The sequence below is a fragment of the Galendromus occidentalis genome, unplaced genomic scaffold, assembly GCF_000255335.2.
Source record: "Galendromus occidentalis unplaced genomic scaffold, Mocc_1.1 scf7180000077182, whole genome shotgun sequence".
NCBI classification, from domain to species: Eukaryota; Metazoa; Arthropoda; class Arachnida; order Mesostigmata; family Phytoseiidae; genus Galendromus; species Galendromus occidentalis.
The window spans coordinates 245,728-269,379 of NW_003805170.1; the positions used below are offsets into that span (position 1 = coordinate 245,728).

Here is a 23,652-nt window from a genome sequence, read left to right on the forward strand (position 1 = left end):
TTGGCTATATTTCAATTCGCCTCAAAATCTTATATTTCCACATTTACACTTGCAAATAAAGAATATGCAACAGACGCAACAATCTCTCTCCGAAATAAGAGGAGAGCGTGGATTTGTGGGATCATGGGTCATTGGTGTAGGCAGGTGGGGGCACGGCAGATGAACGCGGTCCGACTTCTCAAAACCCTCATGCTCCTGAGACGCTTCCAGAAACGACGAAGGGCGTTCGCCTCGTCGGTTTGTAGGTCGATTGGTCGGTTGGTTGGCGGGTCCTGGCGGCAGGAGACAAGTGTCTGAGGCAACAGTAGTCCAACCACTCACTCGGTCGAGGACTACATTTCCTCTAAGAGTGAGGACCCGGATATGTCGAGTGTTTCGGCCTCGCGGAGCATGGTGTTTCTCTATTGGCAGGAGCGCTTCGACCTTCGGACAGGGGGTCTATTCCCCGCTCGGCCATCCCGGAGACGCGCGTGAGGAGAGACATGGAGAAAGAAAATCAAATATGAAACCGTGAAGCGTCTCGCGAGTTCGAGACTCACGAACGATGTTCCATATTCAGTCGAGACATACAGGCAGTTTTTCCAACTCAAATATGGGAGGGGAGCTATCTCTACTTGAGACATCCGACGTTCCTTTTCGGCGAGTGCGCGTCGCGTTGGTGTTGCGGGGGACGGGAGAGCGGCGCCGCATCATTTGTCGGACGCGGCAGCGTCTCGTTCTGTGCAACCAGCGAGTATGTAAGCAACGAGACAGGCAATCTGGTGGAGGCGTCACAAATACGAGAGCGAATCTTAAACCCTTCATTAAACTTCATAAGCCTGAGGTAATATTTTGTTGCACGGAAATCTCCAGCACAACAGTTTCTTGTTAGGGCTTGTTAAAGTTTAACAAAGGTTTCCTTTCTCGAGCTGCTCCCCAGCGTTTTTATCAGCGTTCCACCGATCCTCTCTCGTTTCTGCTGCTCTGTTCAGTCCTGTCTTTTTTCCCGCCGTTCCGCTCTCGACTCTCTCAGAGGTATCTCCATCTCAATCTCTCCCCACCTGCTCGCATCCTCCGCCTTTCGTTGATTTACTCATTCTCGTTGTCGTCGGAGTTCTCCGAGGAAAAAATCTCCATTTTCGGAACAAACAAGTCGTTGGTTCTGCTCTTCCCCCGCTCGTCGCCAACTCGGGCCCGGGTCAGCGAAGTGCTCTCGGTTACTCACTCGCAAGTCAGCACCGTTTTCCACGCAGCATCAGGAATTTTTATAAATCATAGTCGTAATTCGTAATTATTTTTACACTATTTACATGCTCATAGTGATCATTTTTCGTATCCTCGTTGTTGTTGCCGTCATCATCATAACTTGCATCATTTCACTTATCATTTCTTTTAATTAATCATCCTCTTAATCAATACCAGAGCATAACAGAGCAATCATACAACACACTTATTTCCTATATATTACATCTCATTCGAGAATTTATCATATTTTTTGGTTGGCAATTCTATTCATAGGCGGTCGTACTCTTCAGTACGGGTGTCCGTGGTGGTTCACCATGTGCTCGAGTCCTGCAATAATTCCTTGGCATTAGAGATCATAGCTGTTATATATGAGGTTCGCAAGTCTCCCACTCCCGCTCTTGGAGTCCTTCGTCTATTTCACAAGTCTGCGGTGATCCTCCCGGATGTCGATAAATGACAGAAATAAATTGAGAGAAATATTGATCCCCCGGAATACGGATACGGGGACGCGAGAGAAGGGGGAGCCATACATGACGCGGGACATGGCAAGTAGTAGGATGTCCTGAAGCGAGAGAGAATCGACGCCAGGACCAAGGAAGTATTGACCCGGTTGGGAAACGGATTGAAGTCGGAAGGTCGCGTGTCGCAAACGAGAAGGGGGAGGTCCGAGTTCCATGAAGTCGGATGGCGAGGTATTTTTCCTCTCCGAAGGATACTGAGCGACGATTCGAATAACGAACGGCAAGGCGAAGGACGTCAACGATGCCGTCATGACAAATAGCTTCGTCTCGAGGAACATACACATCGAGAAGGGAATGAATTTTTGTATCACGATTACTCGGAGCGAGAGCTTCTCCTCAAGGGGGAGCGAGGGGAGGACGGCGTCAGCTCATTTTCGCGAAACGTGCTCGTAGATCGTCATCGACAACTCGTGTCCAGCAACGAAGTTCTTTGGGTTCGCCGGCGAAACTAGGTCGAGGGAATCATGAAGGGATTTACAAACAACCGAGTCGAGATCGAGTGATCCAACGGGGTCTCGTTGCCACTTCAAAGCCTCCTTCAGAAGAGTCAGCATCGCCGACGATCGACTGGAGTCGGGTCAGGGTGCGAATGATTGGACCGACGAGGGGGAAGCAGGATCAGGCTATGGAAATCAGTGAGGGGGGCGCGGATGAAGAGTTTCGAGAATTCGGAGCCGAGGGACGCAATACGAAGAGGACCGAAAGGACGTCAGAGCTCGGTACGAGCAGCGAAGTCGAGGAGCAAGAGTCGGGGGCGAGGGGAAAAGGGCGGGACGGAAGGTCAAAAGAGGTGCGGAGGCTCCGGACGTCGGATGGGGACAGTCTTTTCCCACGAGAGATCGGACAACACGTGAAAAGTGGAAGCCCATCGGGTCCACGACGATAATTCCGTGAAAGGATTGGGAATGGGGGGAGGCGATCAGGAGGGACCGAGAGGGGTGAAGCAGCGCTTCAAAGGGGACGCAGAGTAAATTCAGGCCCACTTTGCTCTCTCTTGCTGGCGACTACTTTACTAAAGAGTGGATGTTGGCTTTGAAAAGTGAATTGTTCACTAGGGCAAACGTTAACGAGTTCTAGGAACGCCTCTACCTCCTCCCCCAGGCTGGGTCCCCGTCTCGCTGCTTTTCCTACGAGTCAACGGGACTCCTTTTTCACGTAGTTAGGTCAGGCAGGCAGGCAGGCTGGCTGGAGGGTGAGCGAGCGCTGACTCCCTCTGCTGCCGGGTAATTAAGCGAAAAGCGAAGTGAACCGACTCGTCGGACCTGCTTGGCCTTCGCCCCCTCTTCCGCCCTCCTCTTATTCTTTCTTACCTACTGATTCGCTCATTCGCCTCGGAACGCTGGTGATATCAGCCCATTGACGCTTAAAGAGCTCCGTCCGACGGATATTAGCTCCAGTGGTTCGAGTACGTACCTTGAATGGCTCGATACTTCTTGCCGCAGCCCGCGCTTTCCCACTGCATCGATTGCGGATCCAGGTCGGACATGTCGTCCGGGCTCCGCATAATGGTCCCCGTTGTTCCTGCAGGGTAGTTGTAAATGTTGAAATCCGACTGCCGGATCTGACGAGGCGTCCGCTTTACCGTCGCGTACGAAGACTCCTCCTCCGACGCGTTCTGCGGAGAGAAAGAACTCGTTTAGATTAAAGCGGAGTCAGTGTCTCCGATTTCCGCCGTTTCCCGGGAGGCGAGCTGGATCTCCCCATCTATGTTCATATGTAGTCCCCATGGTCAGGCGTGTCACATGCCGTATATTAAGAAGGTTTGGTATGAAGGTGCTACGAATTGACGAAGTTCCTAGAAAAGCCGCGACTTTCCCGAGTCCCGATGCGGAGTTTGAGCTCGAAGAAGGCGAAAATCTTCGAGCGCCCTCATTTTGGAGTTCTTCCCGCGAACCGCAAGCGGACGCGACGATCCGAACCTAATATCGATGGATCGCAATTGATCGTCACACGACATCGCTGTCCGAGCGTTTCCATGAATGCCGACCCGCAAACAATAATTCCCGCCGTTGCTTAATGTGCGCCGCCGTCGCGATCGCCACTGGCGGAGCCAATGACGATGTCATTGACGACAACGGCGACGGTCGAGACGATGCCTAGATGACGCGTATCGCCAGCAGCCGAGTTGCCCCGCATCGTTCCGCAGAACAACGGGACATTCCATTGTGACCTTATCGCATTTTGGTCGTCGATGGCGGTGACGACGACTCTTCCTCGTCGAGCTCTATTTTCCTTCTCCAGAAGCCTCCCTCTGCTTTGATCGTCGTCGCTCGGTTCCCGCTACGCTTTCAAGGACGGTACGTGTCTATATCTGATTCAATCGCGAGTTCCCTTCCTCACTTTCTCTTTTTATCAATCTTCCGTCCCCTCTTCCCGGAACCGGGGCATTCATCGGTCATACCGAGCCCTGGTCTGATTGGCGCGAGCCTGTGGGCGTGCACCTTCAGGTAGGTGTCGTCCGGAATGCACTCAGCAGGAGGCGGCTAGGTCATGCACACACACTTTCTATTCGCACAGGCGACTCATACAAACGCACCGTCAGATAGATATATTTCTGCGTACATGTATCTGGCGAGCGGTTGTGACATTCGTGTGGGGAGCTGCATGAGTCAACGAAGGAAGCAAGCGACGTCAGTCCGACGTCGATGCAAGAACAAGTCCTTCATCTTATTTCCAGCGAAGAAGCAGCCTCCGGCTCGATAGGCTCAGGCGGGGAGGGGGAGGCCCTGACCTATGGTGACGTCTCCGTCGAATGGTGTTCGGCCTGGTGGGTTGCCTCGTCCCAGGTAGCCAACACACCGACACCGACGCGTTCATTGACGACGATGCCTCCGGCCAGTCCTCATCTTCTTCCCGGGGGCATCAGCGTGGAGCTATCCCCACGAAGACTCGCTGGCACGCGCATGCAATCGAGTTCATGCACAAACGTATTTGCGCCGAGATTCGCAGTAATTCACGTTTGCATGCCACAGCCCAATGCTCCCCGACTGTGTCTGACTGAATGTTACTTTAGCACGAGCTCGCTCAGGGCCGCGCGGTCGTCCGAATGCGTTACCCTCAAACACGGTCCTAAGCCTTTGGAATTATGAGAGCCTGGGTTTTTAGTTTGTGCTACCTATGATATGGAAAATAAGATCATTATTCTGCATGAATTGATTCTCTCGAAGATCGAAAGTCTTCTCTCGAGAAAGCTAATGACACTCGGAGCTGAAGCTCGAGGGGACGCCACGGGATCGATCTTGGCATGACACCCGGAGCCGACCTGGTATCGGCAGTTCACCAACGGGATTGGGGAAAATTCGAGGTACTCGGACAAGACGTTGTTAGGGACGTTGAACGATGTGGTCTTGTCATCCTGGTTCTGTTCTTGTTCCAGGAGCACCAGGCAACCCGTTCTCTGTCGCTCCTCCTTTCACCAGCTCCCCCCATTGCTGTCGAAGCGAACATCCCTCACAACCTACGCCCTTCCCTCGAGTCCCCTCCTTCTTTAACGACATCCAGGCCTTCTCTACCAAAGAACCAACACCCTTCTCTGCTTACAAGACCACTGTCACGACGACGCACGTCGTCGACCGCCACTGCGACCGATGGGTAACACCCCGGTGGGCTTCATGCTCCAGTGAATTCGGTCCTGTCGCTGGGTCCTGTATGTCTTGGCGGTGAGATTCGGGCAAGGCTCAGCAGGATTTGTTATGAATAGAGCAAGAACCTACTGAGCAGCGAGCGAGCCAGCCAGCCAGCTCGGCTGACATCAGACGACGACGGAGAGGGAAACGACGTCCATCACGAGTCCACGTCTTTTCAGCGTACTGCACCGGCTCAATCCCCGATGGTCGTGGCAGAGCCCTCGTCACCTTCGCCCGATGTGTATGATGCCCGAAACACGAATTGGGTCGGCGCCCGACTGACACATTCATCGGGAGCCGTGACGACGTCGCGCCAGAATCGTAAATGTCCCGCAGGTCCTGTTTTTTTCGATTCGGGCAACTTCTCGCTCCGGACTCAATACAGGTGTTTTCATTGACGTTAGCCCATGCTGTTTTCGCTGGCTCTTCCTGTTCGGTTGTCTTTTTTCTTTAATCCCATTAGCAGGAACTAATAGGCTCGAGTGGTGTCGCTGCAGCTGCTGGCTGTCCGTGGGGTTCTCGAGAGCCCGCCGATGCTGGCCAGGGGCAGCTTAGTGATGTCGGTCATGTAGTCAGGGCCTAAGCCAACGAACCACTTTGCTAGGCCGCCATACGTGTCTGTGGTCGACATGAATTTATCCCGGGGGAGTAATTTAGCCGACTAGGTCCCGATCCGACAGATGGGCGAGCGATTGAACGATATTGAATACGATCATACTATTGCTGACGACGGACGCCTGGTTCTAGATGTCCTTGAAATGGAATTAGATGGACGGCCACGGTTGAATAGTGAACGAGTATCGAGTCTGCAGCGTCGTGGAATTCGTCCCCGGCCCAGTCGGGAACGGTTCCCACCGATACTTCGAGTTCGTCGTCCGACTATCTCGGATCCGTCGGGGAAAAGTTCCGGGAGGAATGAATGACTGAACGCATAATCGCGGTCAGGGAACAAGGCCAGGGGATCTGAGAGCCGGGAAAGACGAAGAAGAAATGAGCCGCCGAGGAGGGAAACGGCGCTTCATGGAATCGGTGCAGGACTGCGCCGCTAAACGAGAGACTGAAACGAAGCTCTCTCATGAAACGAAGGACTCGGAAAGCGTTTTTGAAGTGCTTGCCAAGGCTGGATTTTTTTCTACTCCCTTCAGCGGAAAAAAAGCCAAGAAGACACTCAAAGGCGCCTGAGTAAGCGAGCGACAAGATCATTTTCCATCAAGATAGTTGGTTAGCTCAATTCATTTCAGGCCTTGAAGACGCTGTCTAAGCTAATCTCCGATCAGGTCTGCCGCTCGAGGCTGCCTGCGCTCGAACAAGAAGAACGAGGGAAAAAGTGTACGCAGGGGAAAACGAGGGACCTTCTCCGAAGCAATCGAGGGACGAGGGGTGACGCACTCAACCATCGACAGCCATCGAGCGAGTTCGCTAGCGTCTTGGGAGATGTTCGACGAGCCCAACTCACAAACTGAGTCGGATGAGCGGACGGGCTGAGGGAGAAACTGAGAATGTGCAGGGGCGAGGGAGGATCGGAGAGCCGGGAACGGGGCCAGGGAGGCACCCGGGGGCTCGGGCGGTGCTGGTGTGGGCATCGTCGGAAGAAACAAGGGCATGGGTAGAAGTCATGCTCCTGGAAAGTTGCTAAAGTTGGTCGGCTGGGCGCTCGGCTCGCTGGGGCAAAAGTGCTTGAAGAAGCATTTTCGAATTTGCGGTTGCTTCAACTTGAAGATCAGCATCAAGAAACGGAGCCGTGGTATCGCTTGGTCAGGCAGCCCCGGCCTCCTGAGAATGTGTTGGGACATCTCGAGTCTTGCAAGCTTGAGTAGGTCCTGATTCTACCGCTGCTGCGCCACCGCCGCGCCGCTGCTGCTCACTGACCCTTGCCCTGGTTGGACTTCCCTCTCTTCAACTCTCTTTTTCCAAGCCTCACTGGTTCAACGTTGGGTTGACATGCCCCTTTCCCCGGTCAGGAATTGGATTCGCAGTAGTTCATGCCGAAACGTTGTTGCTTATACATAGCCCGTGTTGCTCAAGCGGAGCTCTAAAAATAGACCTGGATATCTGCGCATGCGGATAACCCGTTTGCTTTCCGCGCGGAACGCGCGCCTATCTCTGACTCGGGGGGACAGCTCTCTCCTTTTCTCACTCTTCCGTCCGGAACCAGGAAAACTAGACATATGAACGTTCAAGGACGACTCCGTGGAAGGACATCGGCGTATATGTGGTACGGTGCGGAAAAATAAAGAGATCTGCGGAAGGAAGCTCACCTGTTTGAAGCAGTCGGAAGATGCTCCGAGCGGAACGGAGAACTTCCTCTGCTCTTGCTGGCAGAGGAGTTGGTTCGCTGCTTGATGGTGTCCATTTAGGGCCGAAAGCCTGGTGGTAGCGTATGGAGTGGCGTAGTACCCTTCGTTGGTCTTCTTGAGCAGGTGGGCACCAGCGTCCTTGCAGTCCATGTCGGACAGGTGGACACATTCTCCTCCGACGCCCACCCCGACTCCAACTGCCGTCTGGTTCTTACGCAACACGCCAAACCCTGAACCACCGCTTTCTGGAAAGGAAGAGGAATAAGCCTGAGTTAGAAAACGCCGGAGTTGATCTTCGCAGAGGAGCTACATCTGCCGGAGACGGAACTTGAACGCTTCGTTCAGAGTACAGAGTGTGTCTCGCACACAGGTCTCTCCGATCGTGATATCATTGAAATCGATTCTCCGGAGACGATATCTGCCAGCGTGATAAAGAAGAATCGATAATCATTCTAGACGTAATTATCGCTGATAATTATTGGAAACTATCAAATATACTTGATGATTCTTGCCCACGTAAATGGCTGCACGACCTTAGGTATCTCGATGACGAAACTGTTTCTGATCTCGCTCTCATAGTCTCTCCCGGTCTTGAAACACCGGAGCGGCGGCAGTGAGATCAGGTGTGACTTGACAGGTCGACACCTCGAATTAGGTGATTAAGTGAGAAGCCCGAGTCTTTTCATGTCGGTTGACACTGAGGAACAAGCGAGGGAGCTTGGGAGATTGGCGCTCCGAATCGGAATGGAACGTGAGACGACGAGCTAAGACCTGAGGAGGACGAGACACCGAGAGCCTGCGAGGTACGGAATCAGAAAAGGCGCTAGGACAGCGGGGGCGGAATTACGTCGGGAGAAGCGGCGAGAGACGTTTGAGTCAGTGGAGAGAAAGCCATTAAGCACTGGCAGCGACGATGACGGCAGCATACGTCGCGGGAGTCGTTATGGAGGAAATATTTTAATTACGTTCGAGAAACCGGATGACAGCGAAAAACGAGGGTCTGACTCGAGCCGCGCGAGTGTCCTTGTGCGTCTACCGGGATTCACTCAACTCACGTAATGAGGAAACCCCGCACGCGGAGATCCGACGAAGGCAACGAGAGAGAAAGGAGCAAGACAGGAGGAGGAAAGAGCTCGTGATCTGACAAAGGTCGAAAACCATAGAGTAAGAACTTCCCGACCATATGTGAAGGGGACATCTTCCCTCGAAAGCGGATCGTGAATCCTCTCCTCCAATGGAATTTGCAGTGAAAAAGATTCTTCCGAAAATATGGAAAATAATAAATGCGGCTAGCAGTATGATCCGGCTTGGGAACTAGGGATCAAATACAGACTTTTGATTAGAGGGAAGGGGGGGAGACGACTCGGGATATGCCTGAGTGCGCCCAGGAAGTCGAGCAGCGTCTTCATGAGACTGATTCGTGGGGTCGACTCTCGGAATTCGGGCGACAGCGACGACGGCAGCAACAACGACGGAGACGGCGACACAGCGTGGCGGCGGAGGCGAAGCAGCAGAAGAAGGAAATTAATTAGCTAATTCCAAGCATAGTGAATACGCCGAGAGGTCCTTGAGGTATTAAAGTTGTCATTAAAATGCAAATTTACTTCGGAGGAGGACCTCTGCATTTATGAGCAGCATCGAACAGCCGCCCCGCCGCCGCCGCCACTACCGCCGCTTCTTCCACAAGCGCCGCCGATTCATCCGAAGTGCTTTCTCGTCCCCTCGACAGCCGTGCGGACAACTTGTCTCGGGAGTGAAGAGACGAAGCTCAGATGAAAATCAGAAGATTCTCCAGCGAGGAAGCAGACGCAAAATCTTCGACAATTGCCATCGTTTCTCCCCCGCGCCGCTCCCATGGGCAGCAGTCTTCTTTTTGCGTACTCCCCCTCTCCGCTTCCTCCTCAGTCCCCTATGGAGCTGAATCGAAGACGAGCTGAACCCGGTCAAGACTCACGCTGCCGTCCCCGTCGACGTAATCATAGACCGTATACAACAATATAAATACGTGGTTGTTGTTGGTGTAGCGCTAACGGTAGGAGCGACGGCTGTTGTGGCTCGCTCGGCTCCCGTCTAGTCGAGTTAGCTCGGTCCAGCAACCGGGTCAGCCAAGCCTGTGGATGGAACTGCAAACGCAATTTGCTCTTGGACCGTTTGTCCGTCCGCCCGTCCGTCGGTCTTCAATGCCTAAGGCCAAGCCCAGGAGCCGCCGCATGGGCGGTGGTCCTCTAAATGAAGGCAGAGTCCGTCACCGACTGCGATACCCGAATCCTCCATATTTGCCTCCAGGATTCGGTCGGTCGTCCCTCTTCGCGGCGAGTCGTTCGCAAGCCCAGCACTAAGCCCCCGATCCATCCGCCGTTCTCTCGCCGACTCAGGCCGCACCGTTCCCCTTACCCGCCGTAGGGCCCTTCTTGCGGTATTCCAGACCCTGGTTGGGCCGGCGCCCTCGTGGTCCTAACCCCTTGCAGTCGGTTTGCGCCCGCGCGACCATAACTCGTTCAACAACACACGACAAACAAACTCACTCGTGGAGCAGTCAGTTGTGGTATGAGTAGTCGTAGTTGTAGTCAGTTGGCAACAAGCCTAGCGATCCGAGGAGTCGGCCCCCGGCAGGGAGACGGCCACTAATTACGCAAATATTTGCATCGCTTACGAACCAACGGAAACTTGGTCTAATTCTCTCTCGAAGTTTTCCGTTCTGTTCCATCAGCTCACTGGACCGGAGTCGGCACGAACATCCGTCTCGGTGTGCGTAGGTCTGTTTGTGGATCAGCATCGGAATTCGTCCGAACGCTTCGAGCATTCGTTCTCGGAGTTAGTCATTTCGGATATCGACGCGAAATCGTATCTCCTCTCTACGGTGTCTCGATGATTTTTTGAGACGAATCTCCATAAATTCCCCTGTTCATTCCCCTGTTCCACATTCATAGTCCCAGATCCCTCCCCGGTGCGCGTGTGTTGTCCGTGTTCCCCTGTGTACATGAACGTTCGTTGGTTAGTCGCTTAGTTTGTTGGTTCCTTTGTTGTTCACTTAGTCGGTTGCGTATTCGTTTGACAGTCGCCGACATCGTAGAGATCGCACAATGCGCACGGCTCGACAAGAGCGGGCCCGCCGACCGGATTCATTTGTTTCTCCTGCGCAACTATTTTGTCTATCAATCCCTCTCTCGCGCTCGCATTCGTTCGGAAAACCCTTCTTCCACTGTCTCTGCGTCGGCGTCGTCGGCGATTCCTTCTATTGTCATTCATTCGACCGTTCAAGACGACGAATCGGAGCAATCGGCAAAAACTAGCGCCGTCGCTCGTTCTGTCGGCATAAAACCTCGGAGCTCGCAAAAGACTAATCGCCGGAATCGAGGAACGGATCGGCCCCACCTCCCCTTCCCCGAAGTCCCAGCGACATCACAATCAGGCATCGAGCCCTTGATAAAGCTCGTCGCTAGTGAAGGTTTTCGTCGTCCCGGCCGGTCTCCATTCTACTCGCAACCGGTCCAAGTGGGCGTAAAAGGAAAAGTAGTCGAACTTGGTCGCAAAAACCTCTCGCCGGGAGTGAACAGCAGCGAGTCAGAGAAAAGGCTGCTTAACCAACCAACCAACCATCCGACCACCTACCCACCCACCACTCGCCGCGACCATGACCGCTGCAACCACCACAAAAGTGACTACGAGACAATGAATGGCTCCCGCTTCACGCCTGTCTGTTCGCCCCGCTCGCCCGTGGTACCCTTTCCGATCATCCCCAGTTCTCGCTAATCTCCCTCGCTTTCTGATGTTCCACATTCCCTTCCTCCTTTTCCGGGAACCGGTTCATCGATATCTTTTCGACTGGGGCCGCCTCACATTCAGAGCCTGCCGCATGCTCGTTGTTCCTAATCGGCAGCAGGGCACCAAGACCCTTCCGAGCAAACGAACACGGCGGCGGCGGAACCTTATTCCCCGTCTGGAGGAACGAGCGGAATCCCAGCCGGGTTCCATCGGTCGCCATATTTGCCTTCGGATCCATACACGGAAGCAATATCCTGACTGATTGCCCACGGCATCTGAGTTCCGACCTGTAAAACAGCTGACTGAGGAATATTCGTCTCCGGTCTAACGCGCCCCGTATCTCGACATGAGAGAGGGAGGGGAGTAACTCCAAGGAAGTACGCAGGGAAAATTCATGGATAAGGGGCGAGAGACCTGCGAGGGACCGAATCGTTCCTTATTATTCCTTCTTCTCATTCTAACTCTGGAGGAAATTCCTCAAATCCCATTGCTCGGAACAACAATGGCACAAGCCGAGGAATCAAAATGCACTCAACTCCTTCTTTTCCTTCCCTTCCAGCACGTTCCTCCGCCGTACGCGGATCATTCGGCGACGATCGTAGAGTGCTCTCCTCTTCTCAAAGCTTCGGAATCTTTCTTCCTCTCTTCTGTCGTCGCGCTTATTTTCGTCTGGGAATCACTTGGAGCTCCCCGCTCCGAATGCCCTTCGATCATTCAGAATTGCACCTCTCCTCTCTCCGAGTCCCCTCCCTTCTCTCCCCGGCGAAATCCGGATACCGGTCCGGAAATTCTCGCTCCGAACGTCCCTACGCTTCCCCCTCGTCCCTTGCCCCACAATATACTCGGATTTCCCCGGCTCAAATCGAGATTTTTCCTGCTCTCATGAGACGGCGACGCTTTCCCAAAGGGGAAACTCATCAAATATTTAATCCCTCCGCGAGCGGCCGACTGGATTTCCGATTCGAAGCCTCCCGTGATTTCGAATTGACTCGAAAACTCGGCTTGCTCTGTTTCCGGAGCCGATCAGAGCAAACATCCGAGAGTCTGAATTCACTCACCCTCCGGATCGAATCGAAAGGGAGAACATAGTTGTTGTGGCGGCGCTCGCTGTACGCGCCGGAATGATCGGGTGAGAGGAATCCAGGTTCCAATCAAGACGCGATCAGGAACGATACAAGAGGGCGGAATTCCGTCAAAGTCAGGTCAGGCGAGAAGAAACAGCGAGAAAGTCGTCGGCAAGGAAGAGTCCAAGACTTAAATAAGTTTTAATTATCGGCAGAATCTTGTGCTCTCGCCTGCGACACCCTCGATATAATAGTCTTTGTTCGTTATTTTCAAGAGATACGGGTTCGAGCCTCGGCTCAGGATCCCGGCAACGATCTTTGTACATGTAAGACGGATTCTATCGGAGCGTGTGAGCATCGCGAGCGAGCGAGTTATTGCAACACGACTGTCTTTCTTCCTTGAGTTTCCCCGCTGGTATCGTGCGGAATTCACGCCATAACTGCTTCCTTAATTGCTACCGCATTACCTCGCAATGTTCTCTCCCCACGGAAATCCTCCCGAACATACTCTCCCTCGAAACTTCTTCTTCAGGCTTCGTTCGATTTTCCTGAGGTTTTCACATTACTCCATTCCGCGCTCTCGTCGGCGCTGGTGATTCGTAATCTCACCAGTATTCTATTGAGTCCCTGGTTCGTGGGTTATCCATTCTCTCATGCATAATCTTCACCGTCATTTCCCCCGCTTCCGCTAGCAATATGCTCAAGCTGAACTCCCTGGTGGATCTTTCCATCTGATTGCGGCCACCCTTAGGGTGGGGGCCGTGCCGTACAACAACCGAAGAGACGAGTCCCCCACTTCTCATCAGCAGCAAGGAACAAGGGTCTGTCGATGATATGGGCGATCCGACAGAGATAACGTAGAGAAGAAAACGTCCGAGGAAGCTGCTCGAGTAGATTTCGCGCATGGCCCACATGTTTTGTGACGCTTCGATTTTCAACTGAAAGCCTCGTTGAGGCGCTCCGGCAATTATGAAGTGTGAGCCCATCGGTCTGTCCCAGAACTTTCGATACCAATAGAAAATATCGAATACGGACGCCAGTGATGGGAGAAGAATCAGGACATTGAGAGGAGTGTCCGCAAGATCGCTACACCTGAATAAACCGATAGTAGACACTCACCGTCGTATTGTATGTCTCTGTTTTTGAGCACAAAGCATACAGCACCAATAATCAATGCTACAACGACCACCGAAGCGGCAACGGGCAACACCACTTCTAGCTGAAGATAAAACGGAGAACGTCGGGCTCCGACCGTGGAAGACAACGGGTTATCTGGAAAGAAAAAGAAGGAGGGATAATTTTTGCTCCCTGAGTCTTCCCCGAACATAGCAGGGCTGAGACCTGAGACCATGCTCGAATTCGTTCATTCAAACTCGCTCATCACAGCCGTCCTGAGTACGGATGTCGTCGCATTTCAAGTTTCCGAGTAGGAGCCGAGGATTGAGGAATACGGATGACGGTAATCCTGTAATCACCCTCAAGGCTCGTCTGTCGACAGTGTTGACGTCTTCTCACATTCTCGTTATTGTCTTGCCTTGCCCAACCACGGGTTCCGAGCCGAGCCCGATCCCATGCCGAGAGGTTGGACGCGGAGAAGACGAGAAGGAAATGAGGGGTGCGGAGAAAGATATGAACGAATGAGGAAAAAAATTGACGGGAAACGATGGGGAAGGATCTCGAATAGCTATGTCTGAGGTATTTACTGCTTGTCAAAATTCATGGCCCGCCTAAATCTTTCCGACTTCGTTCACTCGGTCAGGTGCTTCGACTCGGCGCAATCACGCAACCGCCGCCGCAAGCAGATGTTCACGACACCGGTAGAAGTATGTACGTCTCTCCCTCCTCGTTCGCGGATCGCGCATTCGCTCTGTGCTCTCCTCCGTAGTCTCATTCGTCGCTCTATCTCTCCGTCGCAGACATAAGAAATCCGGATCGTGGCATCGCTCGGAGGGCACCGATTCGCCAGATGAGACTTTCACGAGACCGGCTCGCCGTGACTTCCTAAAGAACAAGGGCGAGAATCTCGAGGAATTTCCTAGAGGGAAACGCAGGAGACGACATCTTGAGGTCGCTCCGCGTTTCCCGTCTTCGTTGAGGACTTGACGAGAGTCGACGTCGTCGCAGATAACCGAGGCGCTAGAATTCCTTTAGCGAATGTCTCACGAATCCGATAAGAATGTAATTTCGAGGGCGCCGCCCGCCGTCGAAAATTCTTTCATCTGAAGGCGAAGATCCTCTCCGTGCTGGTGTCTCCGTCCGCTGCTCTCGAATGTATGTACATACACACTTCGAATAGGTCGAAGTCACCGATAAAAGGCACAGCCGGCATCGCCGTCGATGCTAGTGATGACGATTCGGGACTTCGTTCGGCGCGAGATAGCGGCCGAGAGGGAATCAAAGAAGAACGGAGAATAGAAGAAAGTCCCATATCGGAATTTTCTACGCGTTGTGCGAGACCTCGCCAACACTGCTACAAATTGGATGACCGTTTGACAGCGATGACCGGTCGTGCGCTCCCACGGCCCCGGCGATCCTGCGAGCCCCGACCGTGCGTATCGCAAAGAATCGACTTTGGACTTTTTGATTCGGACGAAACTGCTGACTCCGTATGTACAGACGGCATCGGCGTCAATTTACTCCGAACGAGCTCGACAGTCCGCCCCTGCTCGAGTCGACCGTCATTGACAGGAATATTGCAGAGCATTCGGTGGACGAAAAAAAATATATGTTGAGCACACCTCTCCAAAAGTGTCAAATGGCGGTTTGATGCTGTCCGATGAATGCGCAACGAGCCCACAACTATCAGAGAACGAAATACGAGGACATTCCGCTAGCGGGGACTGGGAGGGGTCTCACTCAGGACCAGCCGCCGCTGTGAGAAGAGGTGACCTTCGACCGGATAATTCGACCGCGGTAGGCGCAGCTCGCGGCGAAGTCTCTTTCGATCGAGTTCGTTCGAACGGGCCGCGAGCTTTCAGGCAATCCAATGAGACGAGTGAGTAGAGAACTCGGAATGGATTCGGGGATCCCGGACTCCGGATCTGGGGTATGAATTCAGATCAGGACCGAGCGTGAATTCACTGTGCAGGGAGTTCGTGAGTCGGGTGGAGGTACTCGCGGAATCGCTCCGGAAATTCCGCGAGTTTGTCGCCCAACTCTTTCTCGCTACAGTTTGAGAGGCGTCGCAACAGTGCGCGACAAAAAGGGAAGTCTCTCGACTCGGAGGAAGTGAAACGAGAACTTGCAATCGGACTATCGACGACCAATTGAGAAACACGGAGCGGGAGACGGAGAGAGAAAGAGCTCGGACAAAAAAAATCCGCACTCACAAACCCAATCGGTAGAGTGCGTTCGCTCGCCCAGTCGTCTCGTGTTGGGTCTTCGGTCCCGTCGTCCTCTCTGCGCTGTGCGACATCTCATTTGAATCCGCGGTCCATAAAAATAGCGTTGCAATGTCCGAATCGCGTGAGGCCGAGCCATCTATCCATATATGGCTGAATCTTCGGCTGAATCGGACCGGTTCGTTTTTTCCCTCGCGTACACTTCGAGAGCAATCTGAAGCAGTCTTTGATTCTGAGTGAGCGAGCTCACGACGAACAAACTGACCAACTGATGAGCACGACGGGACCATGATTGTCGGGCACCGGGAACCAGCCGGTCACGGAGATGGAATCAAATCAGCAAAGATATCTGAGGAAGGAGATAATCCCGAACTTATCCACGGAGGATGATCACGTGGAGGGAAAAGGCCGTTCCGATCGCTGTTTGTTCCTCGTGCCGATCGATCATCGTAGAATCGCCGTTACTGTCGAGGAGCCGGCGAGACATTCGAACACGTACTCAAGCGACAGAGCGGTCCACGAAGCCGCCTAACCACCCGGGCCAGCAGCCGGCAGGGCAGTCTCAGCCTAATGAGAGGCTTGCTCCTCGAAAGACATAAAGCCAGCATTTCACGACCTCATCATCGGCTCGGGGGCGACTCGGCGGGATGATTTAGAGAGGAGGCCAGAGACGACCGGCCCGCTGGTTTCATACGTCCAGCTAACCGTCTGCCCGTTTGTCGCCGCTTGTTGGGTTGCTCGGAAACGCTGTTCTTCTTATATACAATAAATACCCCGGCTTCTCTACGGACTTCCTACCAAGTCCGCCGTCACATTATAGACCACGAAGACCCTCCCTCTCAGCGAGACAATCAAGCAACGAGACCAGCGGAAGAACAGAACAGGAGGGACGCGGGACGAGAGGAAGAATTCCCAGGGAAGTTATCGCCCTGCCATGATTTTCAGACTCCGTGAATCGGCGGACGCCACGAGGATTTGCGGATGTCGGGAATTTCTACCAAGAAGAGACCTCCTCTCCGAACGAGCCACGTTCGCCTCCGGAGTGGATGAATTTCGAACGACGGGCCTCCGACGGAAAAACCGGGATCGGAAGAGCGCGAGGAATATTCCTGACGGAGACGGAAACGCTGATGAAGCGTCCAGGAGAGACAAGGAGCACTAGAGAGGACAGGGATGCGAACTAGAAGGAAGGACGGTCGTGCGGACTGATATGAAAGGCAAGCGAGCGAGCGAGTGAGTCCCACACGACGGGTAGAAGCCTTCATCTAGCGAGCCAGTTCATTTTTCATGATGGCAACGAGCAGCCAATCGAGATGCCTCCGAGCCACCGAGGACGACTATGAATAATGTTGGCCGAATGTAAATACGCGTCAATAGATGACTACGAGCCCGCGGACAGAGGCGGAGGAGGCGGGGGAATGGCCGGGGTGACGGGAGAGGGGGGAACTAAGCGAAACATTGAGCGTTTCCCCCTTCGGGAGCGTCGCACTAACTCAAGACGCAATCGCCTCTCGCCTCCTTATGAATTCAAAGTCGGAACTGCCTCTTTGTGGAGTCACGAGCCTTCCGGCACAGCCGACACTAAGCCCCCTATTCCTCTCGAGTTCGAATCCGATGCGCCAGTGACCCTCTCCGCCCTCCGCTAACCCTTGGTTGAGCTAAGTCGACGGCGCCTTAGACTCCTCCTCGTGGGATCCTGTACACGCCAAAAACCCTTCGTTTTATTCTCGCTCCCGTCCGTATCTTCTTGCGCGACGTTACTCCGACAGAAAGAGAAAAACGCGAGACCCTCTTAGATAGATTGATGAAGTTCATGCTAAACGGCCTTGGAGAGGCGGACGGTGGCTTTTCGCTGGCATCACCGACGATTTGTTATCTTAATGTTTCCTCGTTCTCTCAATAATTCCGAATGTATCAACCAATCCGTAGAGACGCACAACCTCGCTCAACCCCTTCTCATAGAGACGAGAGAAAAACGGTCCGGAGCGAACGAGCGAGAGCCTCACGCGGGGCGAAGACTCGCCGAGAACGGGGAAAGATGCCGACGGGAGGAGCTGTTTCTCGGCATCTAGTTTCTCGGAGCATTTCTCCATTCATCGATCTCCATTGATGGCCGAGCGCGGGTGCGTACTCCCGTCTAATGAAGAGTCAGCTCCGAGCCGGATTGACTCCCCGACTGACTGACTGACTAACTGACCGGACTGAATGAGCCGTAGTTTCTGAAATGCACGCAAGCGGCCGACGCAGCGACGTTTGGTCTACAATACGGGACGTCATCGGCTTGAGCGAAGCACATGCGCTGGATTTTGAGAGGGGAATTTCGGGAGCCCCGACACCAAAGTGGAGGACTCCCGGTACGGTGGGAGCGAGGGGAACCAATGCTCGTCTAGCGCAAGTGAGAAATGCCCCTGCGAGGGACTTGGACCGAGGGCGAAACACCGACCAAGCTCGGCAGAAGTTCATTCCTGTTGCGATCTCCGAAAGTGAACGAACATTTTCGAGTGATGCGAATCAGAGGACCGAGAGTATCCGAAGATCGGTCAATACACCGCTGAGCGACAAGAGGAAAGGTCGCCAAGCTTCGCAAAATTGTCACGTCTTCCAAGACGGGATGAGAGTTTGAGGGGAGGAGCTTGGAGCAGCGAGATATGGGAACTGTGCGAGATAGAGGAAAAGTGACGTCATTGTTAGTGGCTGCCCCTCGTCTTGTCAAGGTCGCTCGTCGCCTTGTCGTTCGGAGCTCACAATAGACTCGCTGCGCCCAGGTTAAAGAGTGCTGAGCTCAAAAGCTCACTTAATCAATCTAGACATATTTTGAAAGGAAGAAGAAGATGACGGCGGCGACGGCAGCAGCGACGGAGGGGAATAAGAGAACCAAGAAGGTGTTAACTTTGAATACTCTATCGCGGAAAATAGCCCACGAGCGCAGCAGCTCTGAGCCTGCTACACAAACGGAGCTGGGAACAATGCTTTTTCGATGCTTCTCAAATCCCCATCGCGGGCATCACGATCTTCATCAGGGTCCTCATCAGCTCTTTATTCAAAGCCAAGATTTAGAGGAAGGCTCACTATAGCAGGAGCTGCTCACTCCCACACACACTCGACTGCTCTCCGAGGAACCCCGTGCTCGCCCAGTCCCTTCTCCCCTGTCCTCCAGGTTTCCTCTCCCTCCAGACACCTATTTGCCACCCGCACGCCCGCGCTCTTTTGCTCAGTGGCGCTTCCCGGCCAGTTACCCCCACCGTCATCGTTAGTTCTTACAACGGTCGGAGCGGAAGTCTCAAGAGAACAATTTTTGGGCTATACATCACGGTGCCAGGCCGGGCTGCCTGACCGCGCGTTCGCCCTCCCAGTCGGTCCCCTCGCCCCGCTCACTAAACAAAAACCTTGAATGGAACCTCTTTGTCGCTCCCTCTCGCCCATGGAAAAATTGGAAAGCCGATCTCCATTCTAATTTTTAGGGAATATTTCTTCGTGGAGTCAGTACCGAATTGAGGTCACCTTGCAGAGATTTTCAAAATTCCCCTCCACAAAAACTGAGGTCGGGCAGAAATTTTTAACGTGTGCTGGGAAGGTCGAAAGAATATATTATTGCCCGAAAATCGAATCATGCAGCTCCCTCGGATGCCGCACGATGTTTCGGAGTTCTCGGACGGCGACTTGCTATGTGGTTCATTGTGAAGTAGCAAAGAAGGCTCAAACGCGAAAAAAATTTACTCGACAACAGACTGTTGCAACGCGTCTGACTGAATGCTTATTTAATCGCGTTGGTGGTTGCGCAACTCCCGGCAGCTCCCGGCTCCAAACCGAATGGAAGGCTTCATTCATTCACCCCCCTCCGGACGAGCTTGCCAAATCGTTCGTCGTGGAGGACAGCGTCTTCAGAATTCGGTGGGTCGAGTCTCCGGCGGGTGTCCCATAGAGCTTCTTGAGCTTCGAGTGAATGGGGGGAGTTGACCGCTGTTTATTTGTAGTTTTCTTGCGGTGCACAGATGCGAACGCCGACGTACGTATGTACTTCCGTATGGGCACCTCAGTACGCTCTCTCAGTATGCACTCCCCAGTGCGAGGACACGCATAGACATCGGTCAGCTGAACAGTGCATTGGAGAGGGTCCCCAGTGTCGTCAAGGAGTGTTTACACGAGGGAATCTTTTCGACGCGTATCAGAGTGTGGTAATATGTTTGAAAGCCGCACGACAGTGTGGGCGTAACTGGTGAGAAGAGAAGGCGCTTAATCTGGGTGTGTCGTAGGTTGTAAGCGCTTATCTCCGTCCATCGCGTTGTCGCCTCCGCCGTGGCCGCTTCTTGTGTCGGACTCTCTCGCTTTTTCCCTCCGTAACTACTCTTTCACCCTTCATACAATCTCTGGCACCTTTCGGTTCGGAGCCACGCTCTACCTCTCAGCATATTTTGTCATTCGGCCCACTTTTGCTCCGGGCGGCAAATCTAATTTTGAAGCACGTTGCCGACTCCACGCCTCGGTAGCCGAGAGGAGGCGTTTATTTTTCGCCAACCTCGAGCGAAAATGTTGGAACTCCTGCTACGGCGAAGGTAATCGTGGCGTTTGCCGCAATTTCGTTGACTTCTCGTTAGGCTGTCGATTTGTTTTCGTGATCTTTCGACTCACCTCTCGCAATATGCGATGTGACGAAGTCATACTGCGCCTCCGTGGTGCCGGCGCTGTTAGTAGCTCTCACCAACAGCAGATAAGGCATCGACGGCACAAGATTGGTGAGCACTAGCGATTTTGAGCCGGGATCATCGCCTCGCGGGACGGTGATCCAGTCGAGCGTGCTCTGTACCTTGTACTTGATCTGGAAAGATTCTATGGGACAGCCTCCTTCTCTCCAACTGGCCAGGTTCAGAGCTATGGCTGTAGCGTTCCCACTGAGCAGATGTTGTTTCTCCGGAGCGGTGGGTGCTGCGAAGGAAATAATAAATGATTGAATTAGTTGAGGGTATCGACTCTCGTATCCGCTCCCGCCGGGGCTCTGTCTGGAATAACTCATTGTCACAATATTCTCTGGGTGGCTTCATATCACACGCTCTTCTGTCTTGAGGTTTTTGCCCTTCCCCCTCGAGGAGTGTTACCGATGAAGGAGGTGTTGTAGAGCGAGGAGACGAGAGGTCCCTGTGTCACCTTCTAGCCTCGGGCTATGGTATCTGAGATGCTCAAGTGAATCTCAGCTCCAAGTCAAGGTGGCATGGCCCTAGGATCTGTGAACTAGCCTGGGGCTTCGCTACTGCTCCGAGCGTGACTTGCATCTACTTGTCCCATCGAACCGGAATGCGCGACTCGTTGCTCGGCGGATTTTTTTAATTCTCTCTGCTCCATCATCCGCTGTTTTTTGACGTAGAACTACGTCATTGCGCTCGTTAGAGGGGCTATTGGTGAAATCTCGTGTAACGGAAGTCACTGTTTTTTGTCGAACAGGAATCGGCGTCAAAAGACCCGGAAAAACTGTCTCGAGGTTGGAAACCTACGAACTAAGCTCGGCATCCATGTACGTGACTCTCTGCGCACCCCCATTTCACACAAAAGCTCCCCCACTGAGAGCACCGGAAGCGCGCGAAGAGGAGTAGAAGTTCAAAATTGATCATATGGCGCTTGGCGTTCACGGTCTACTGCATTGGCTCCGTGGTAGGCCGGGTCAATGACTGACGGGTCTTCGAGTGTGTAGCGCCTTTGAGTGGTGGCATAAGGTCGAGCCCTTCTGTTGTGGAATTATGCAGTTTTCCGAAAGCTCAATCTCTGTTTCTGCGGTCCAGTCCAAAGAAGTTCCACACCTCCCCCCCACGATGTGGAGCGCTCAGTGTTTGCCTGTAGACGAAATTCGTCACGGATTCCAAACTTGAATGCTGCACAGCAAGAACATTGCTCTCAACCGCGTCAGAAGTTCTATGCAAGCGGAAAGATATAGGCTCTAAGGCGGATCTATTTGACCTGTAGCCGCGCTCGTCGTGTTGCGCGTTGCGCGCTGCGTTCGCTGCCGCGGCTGTTCTCTGACAGCCGCACCGATTGGAATCAGTGCGCCACAGCGGCGGCCGCTCCTCTTCGAAGCCGCGCTGACAGGAATGAATGGTGAAGGAACCAAAGGAGATTCCCTCAGTCCAATATAATGACAGTGCGGATTCTGGTAATCGACTTGGTTTTCGGTGAAATCGAAATTCTCGATGTCGTTCATTCCCGAAACGGGAACTTCGACTTTCAGTGGAAAGTAGTGGACACAATTGCCGGCGGGGGCGGCCGATGGCGGCTCCTGTTCATTTTGCAGCAATCCGAGAAGCTCTTCGTCAATCCCTTCATTGATCAATTCAATCAACCTATCAAACCCATCAATCTTAGAGCTGGAGAAACGAGACTCCGTGGGCTTGATTTTTTGGACGCGCGGGGATGATCATTCATTCCTCAATGAATTATAGTTTACTCGAACACATCGTGGATACGGCTCTCCTATTTGTTTAATTTGGATCTGATATGTACGAACAAACGATTCAGATTGCGAGGCGGGATCATTACCCATGTCATCGGCGATGACTTCTCAATAAGGCGGATTGCTCCGACGAGACTAGCCGACAAACGCTGCTAAAATGGATGCACCCGCAGCTCTCTCTCGGAGCATATCGTGTATGAGTTCGACACCTGCACATAGAACTCATATCTCTCATAGAATTACAGGTAGCTCCGGTGGCGCGACGACCCGTTCTTCGAGAAAATATCTCAAGAAGACATCGGGAGGTGAAATGAAGGTTGCTTGTGAATAATTGCCGGTTGTGGGATAGATTATGAGTCGAGATTAACGGAAAGCCGTATAGGTCTGATTAAGTAATGCGGCCGAGAGAAGAGAGAGGACACAGTGAAGTCGCAGGGTAATTGAGCGTTAGTATCTGGATTGTTGAATGATCAGAGCCGACATTTTTCGATCGTGAAACCGCGCGGGCGTTGCTATCCTTCACTTTCTCGTTTCGATAAAGAGTCACGCTCGAAACGCGAGCCCAAATTATCCATTTGAGTGCTCCACTCATTCTAAACGAGCGCATTCTCCGTAGTTCTACGCGAACTTCGGTTTGGCCCTCAGCCGAACCGGCGTCAAGTTTTTTTGGTCCGAAACTATCGCTTCCCAGATTTCCTTGTTCTCTACTTTTCACCCTCCGTTACGTTCTTCGGCCCCCTGCTGACAGAGTCATTCGCTACTGATCACGCTTCGTCTGTTTTTTCCCCGGCCCCGAAAAATTCGGTGCAGACCCTGTCGAACTCGATTGTTTCGGTCAGGAGTCAGAACCGGTAACCGAAATAACAGAGGCGGTCTGGACAGAGCAAAATCCGGGAGAGCTGAGCCGAGCGCCCTGGAAGGCAGCATTGCAGCTTTTACCAGATGGGCCATCGCGTCGTCGGCTTCGGCGTCACTTAGAACAGTTCAGCTGCTGATTTCAGGACTTCTGATTCCTGATCCGGCGATACGGGAGTGCTCGCGCAGTCGTCATGTGGAGATGTTCCCCACGCTCCATCTGTGGAGCTTTCATAGAATCTGTTCGCCTGACGGAGACACCGAATAGAACGGTGACGTACGTACAGCTGAGATCCCACATTCAATTCGGAAACGATCGCGGTCCGCTCCCTCCTCGTAGGGCTTCGCGAAGATATCCGTTCGCGAGGGAAAGCGTGTTGACTGATCAATGCGATGAGGACTCTCCCCCACTGAAGGCACGAGCTTCTTACGAGATGAAACCAACACCGGTATCGGGAGGGATCATAGCCTAGGAGTGTCTGGTTGTCAGCAGAAGTCACGCGATGTTTGCGCGACTGATTCT

General features: G+C 53.1%; 1 protein-coding gene across 1 annotated transcript in view; it reads right to left on the bottom strand.

Moving 5' to 3' along the window:
- Positions 1–1,362: 1,362 nt before the first annotated feature.
- The window catches only part of LOC100904554 (Down syndrome cell adhesion molecule-like protein 1 homolog), a 136,428-nt gene continuing 114,138 nt past the window's right edge, over positions 1,363–23,652 (bottom strand). The window contains exons 21-25 of the mRNA XM_029110953.1: positions 20,468–20,761; positions 13,617–13,769; positions 7,630–7,913; positions 3,159–3,360; positions 1,363–1,551 (exon numbers count right to left, since the gene is read on the bottom strand). Of these exons, the coding sequence (XP_028966786.1) occupies positions 1,511–1,551; positions 3,159–3,360; positions 7,630–7,913; positions 13,617–13,769; positions 20,468–20,761 (974 nt within the window). The 3' untranslated portion in view covers positions 1,363–1,510. The remainder of the gene's footprint in view (positions 1,552–3,158; positions 3,361–7,629; positions 7,914–13,616; positions 13,770–20,467; positions 20,762–23,652) is intronic.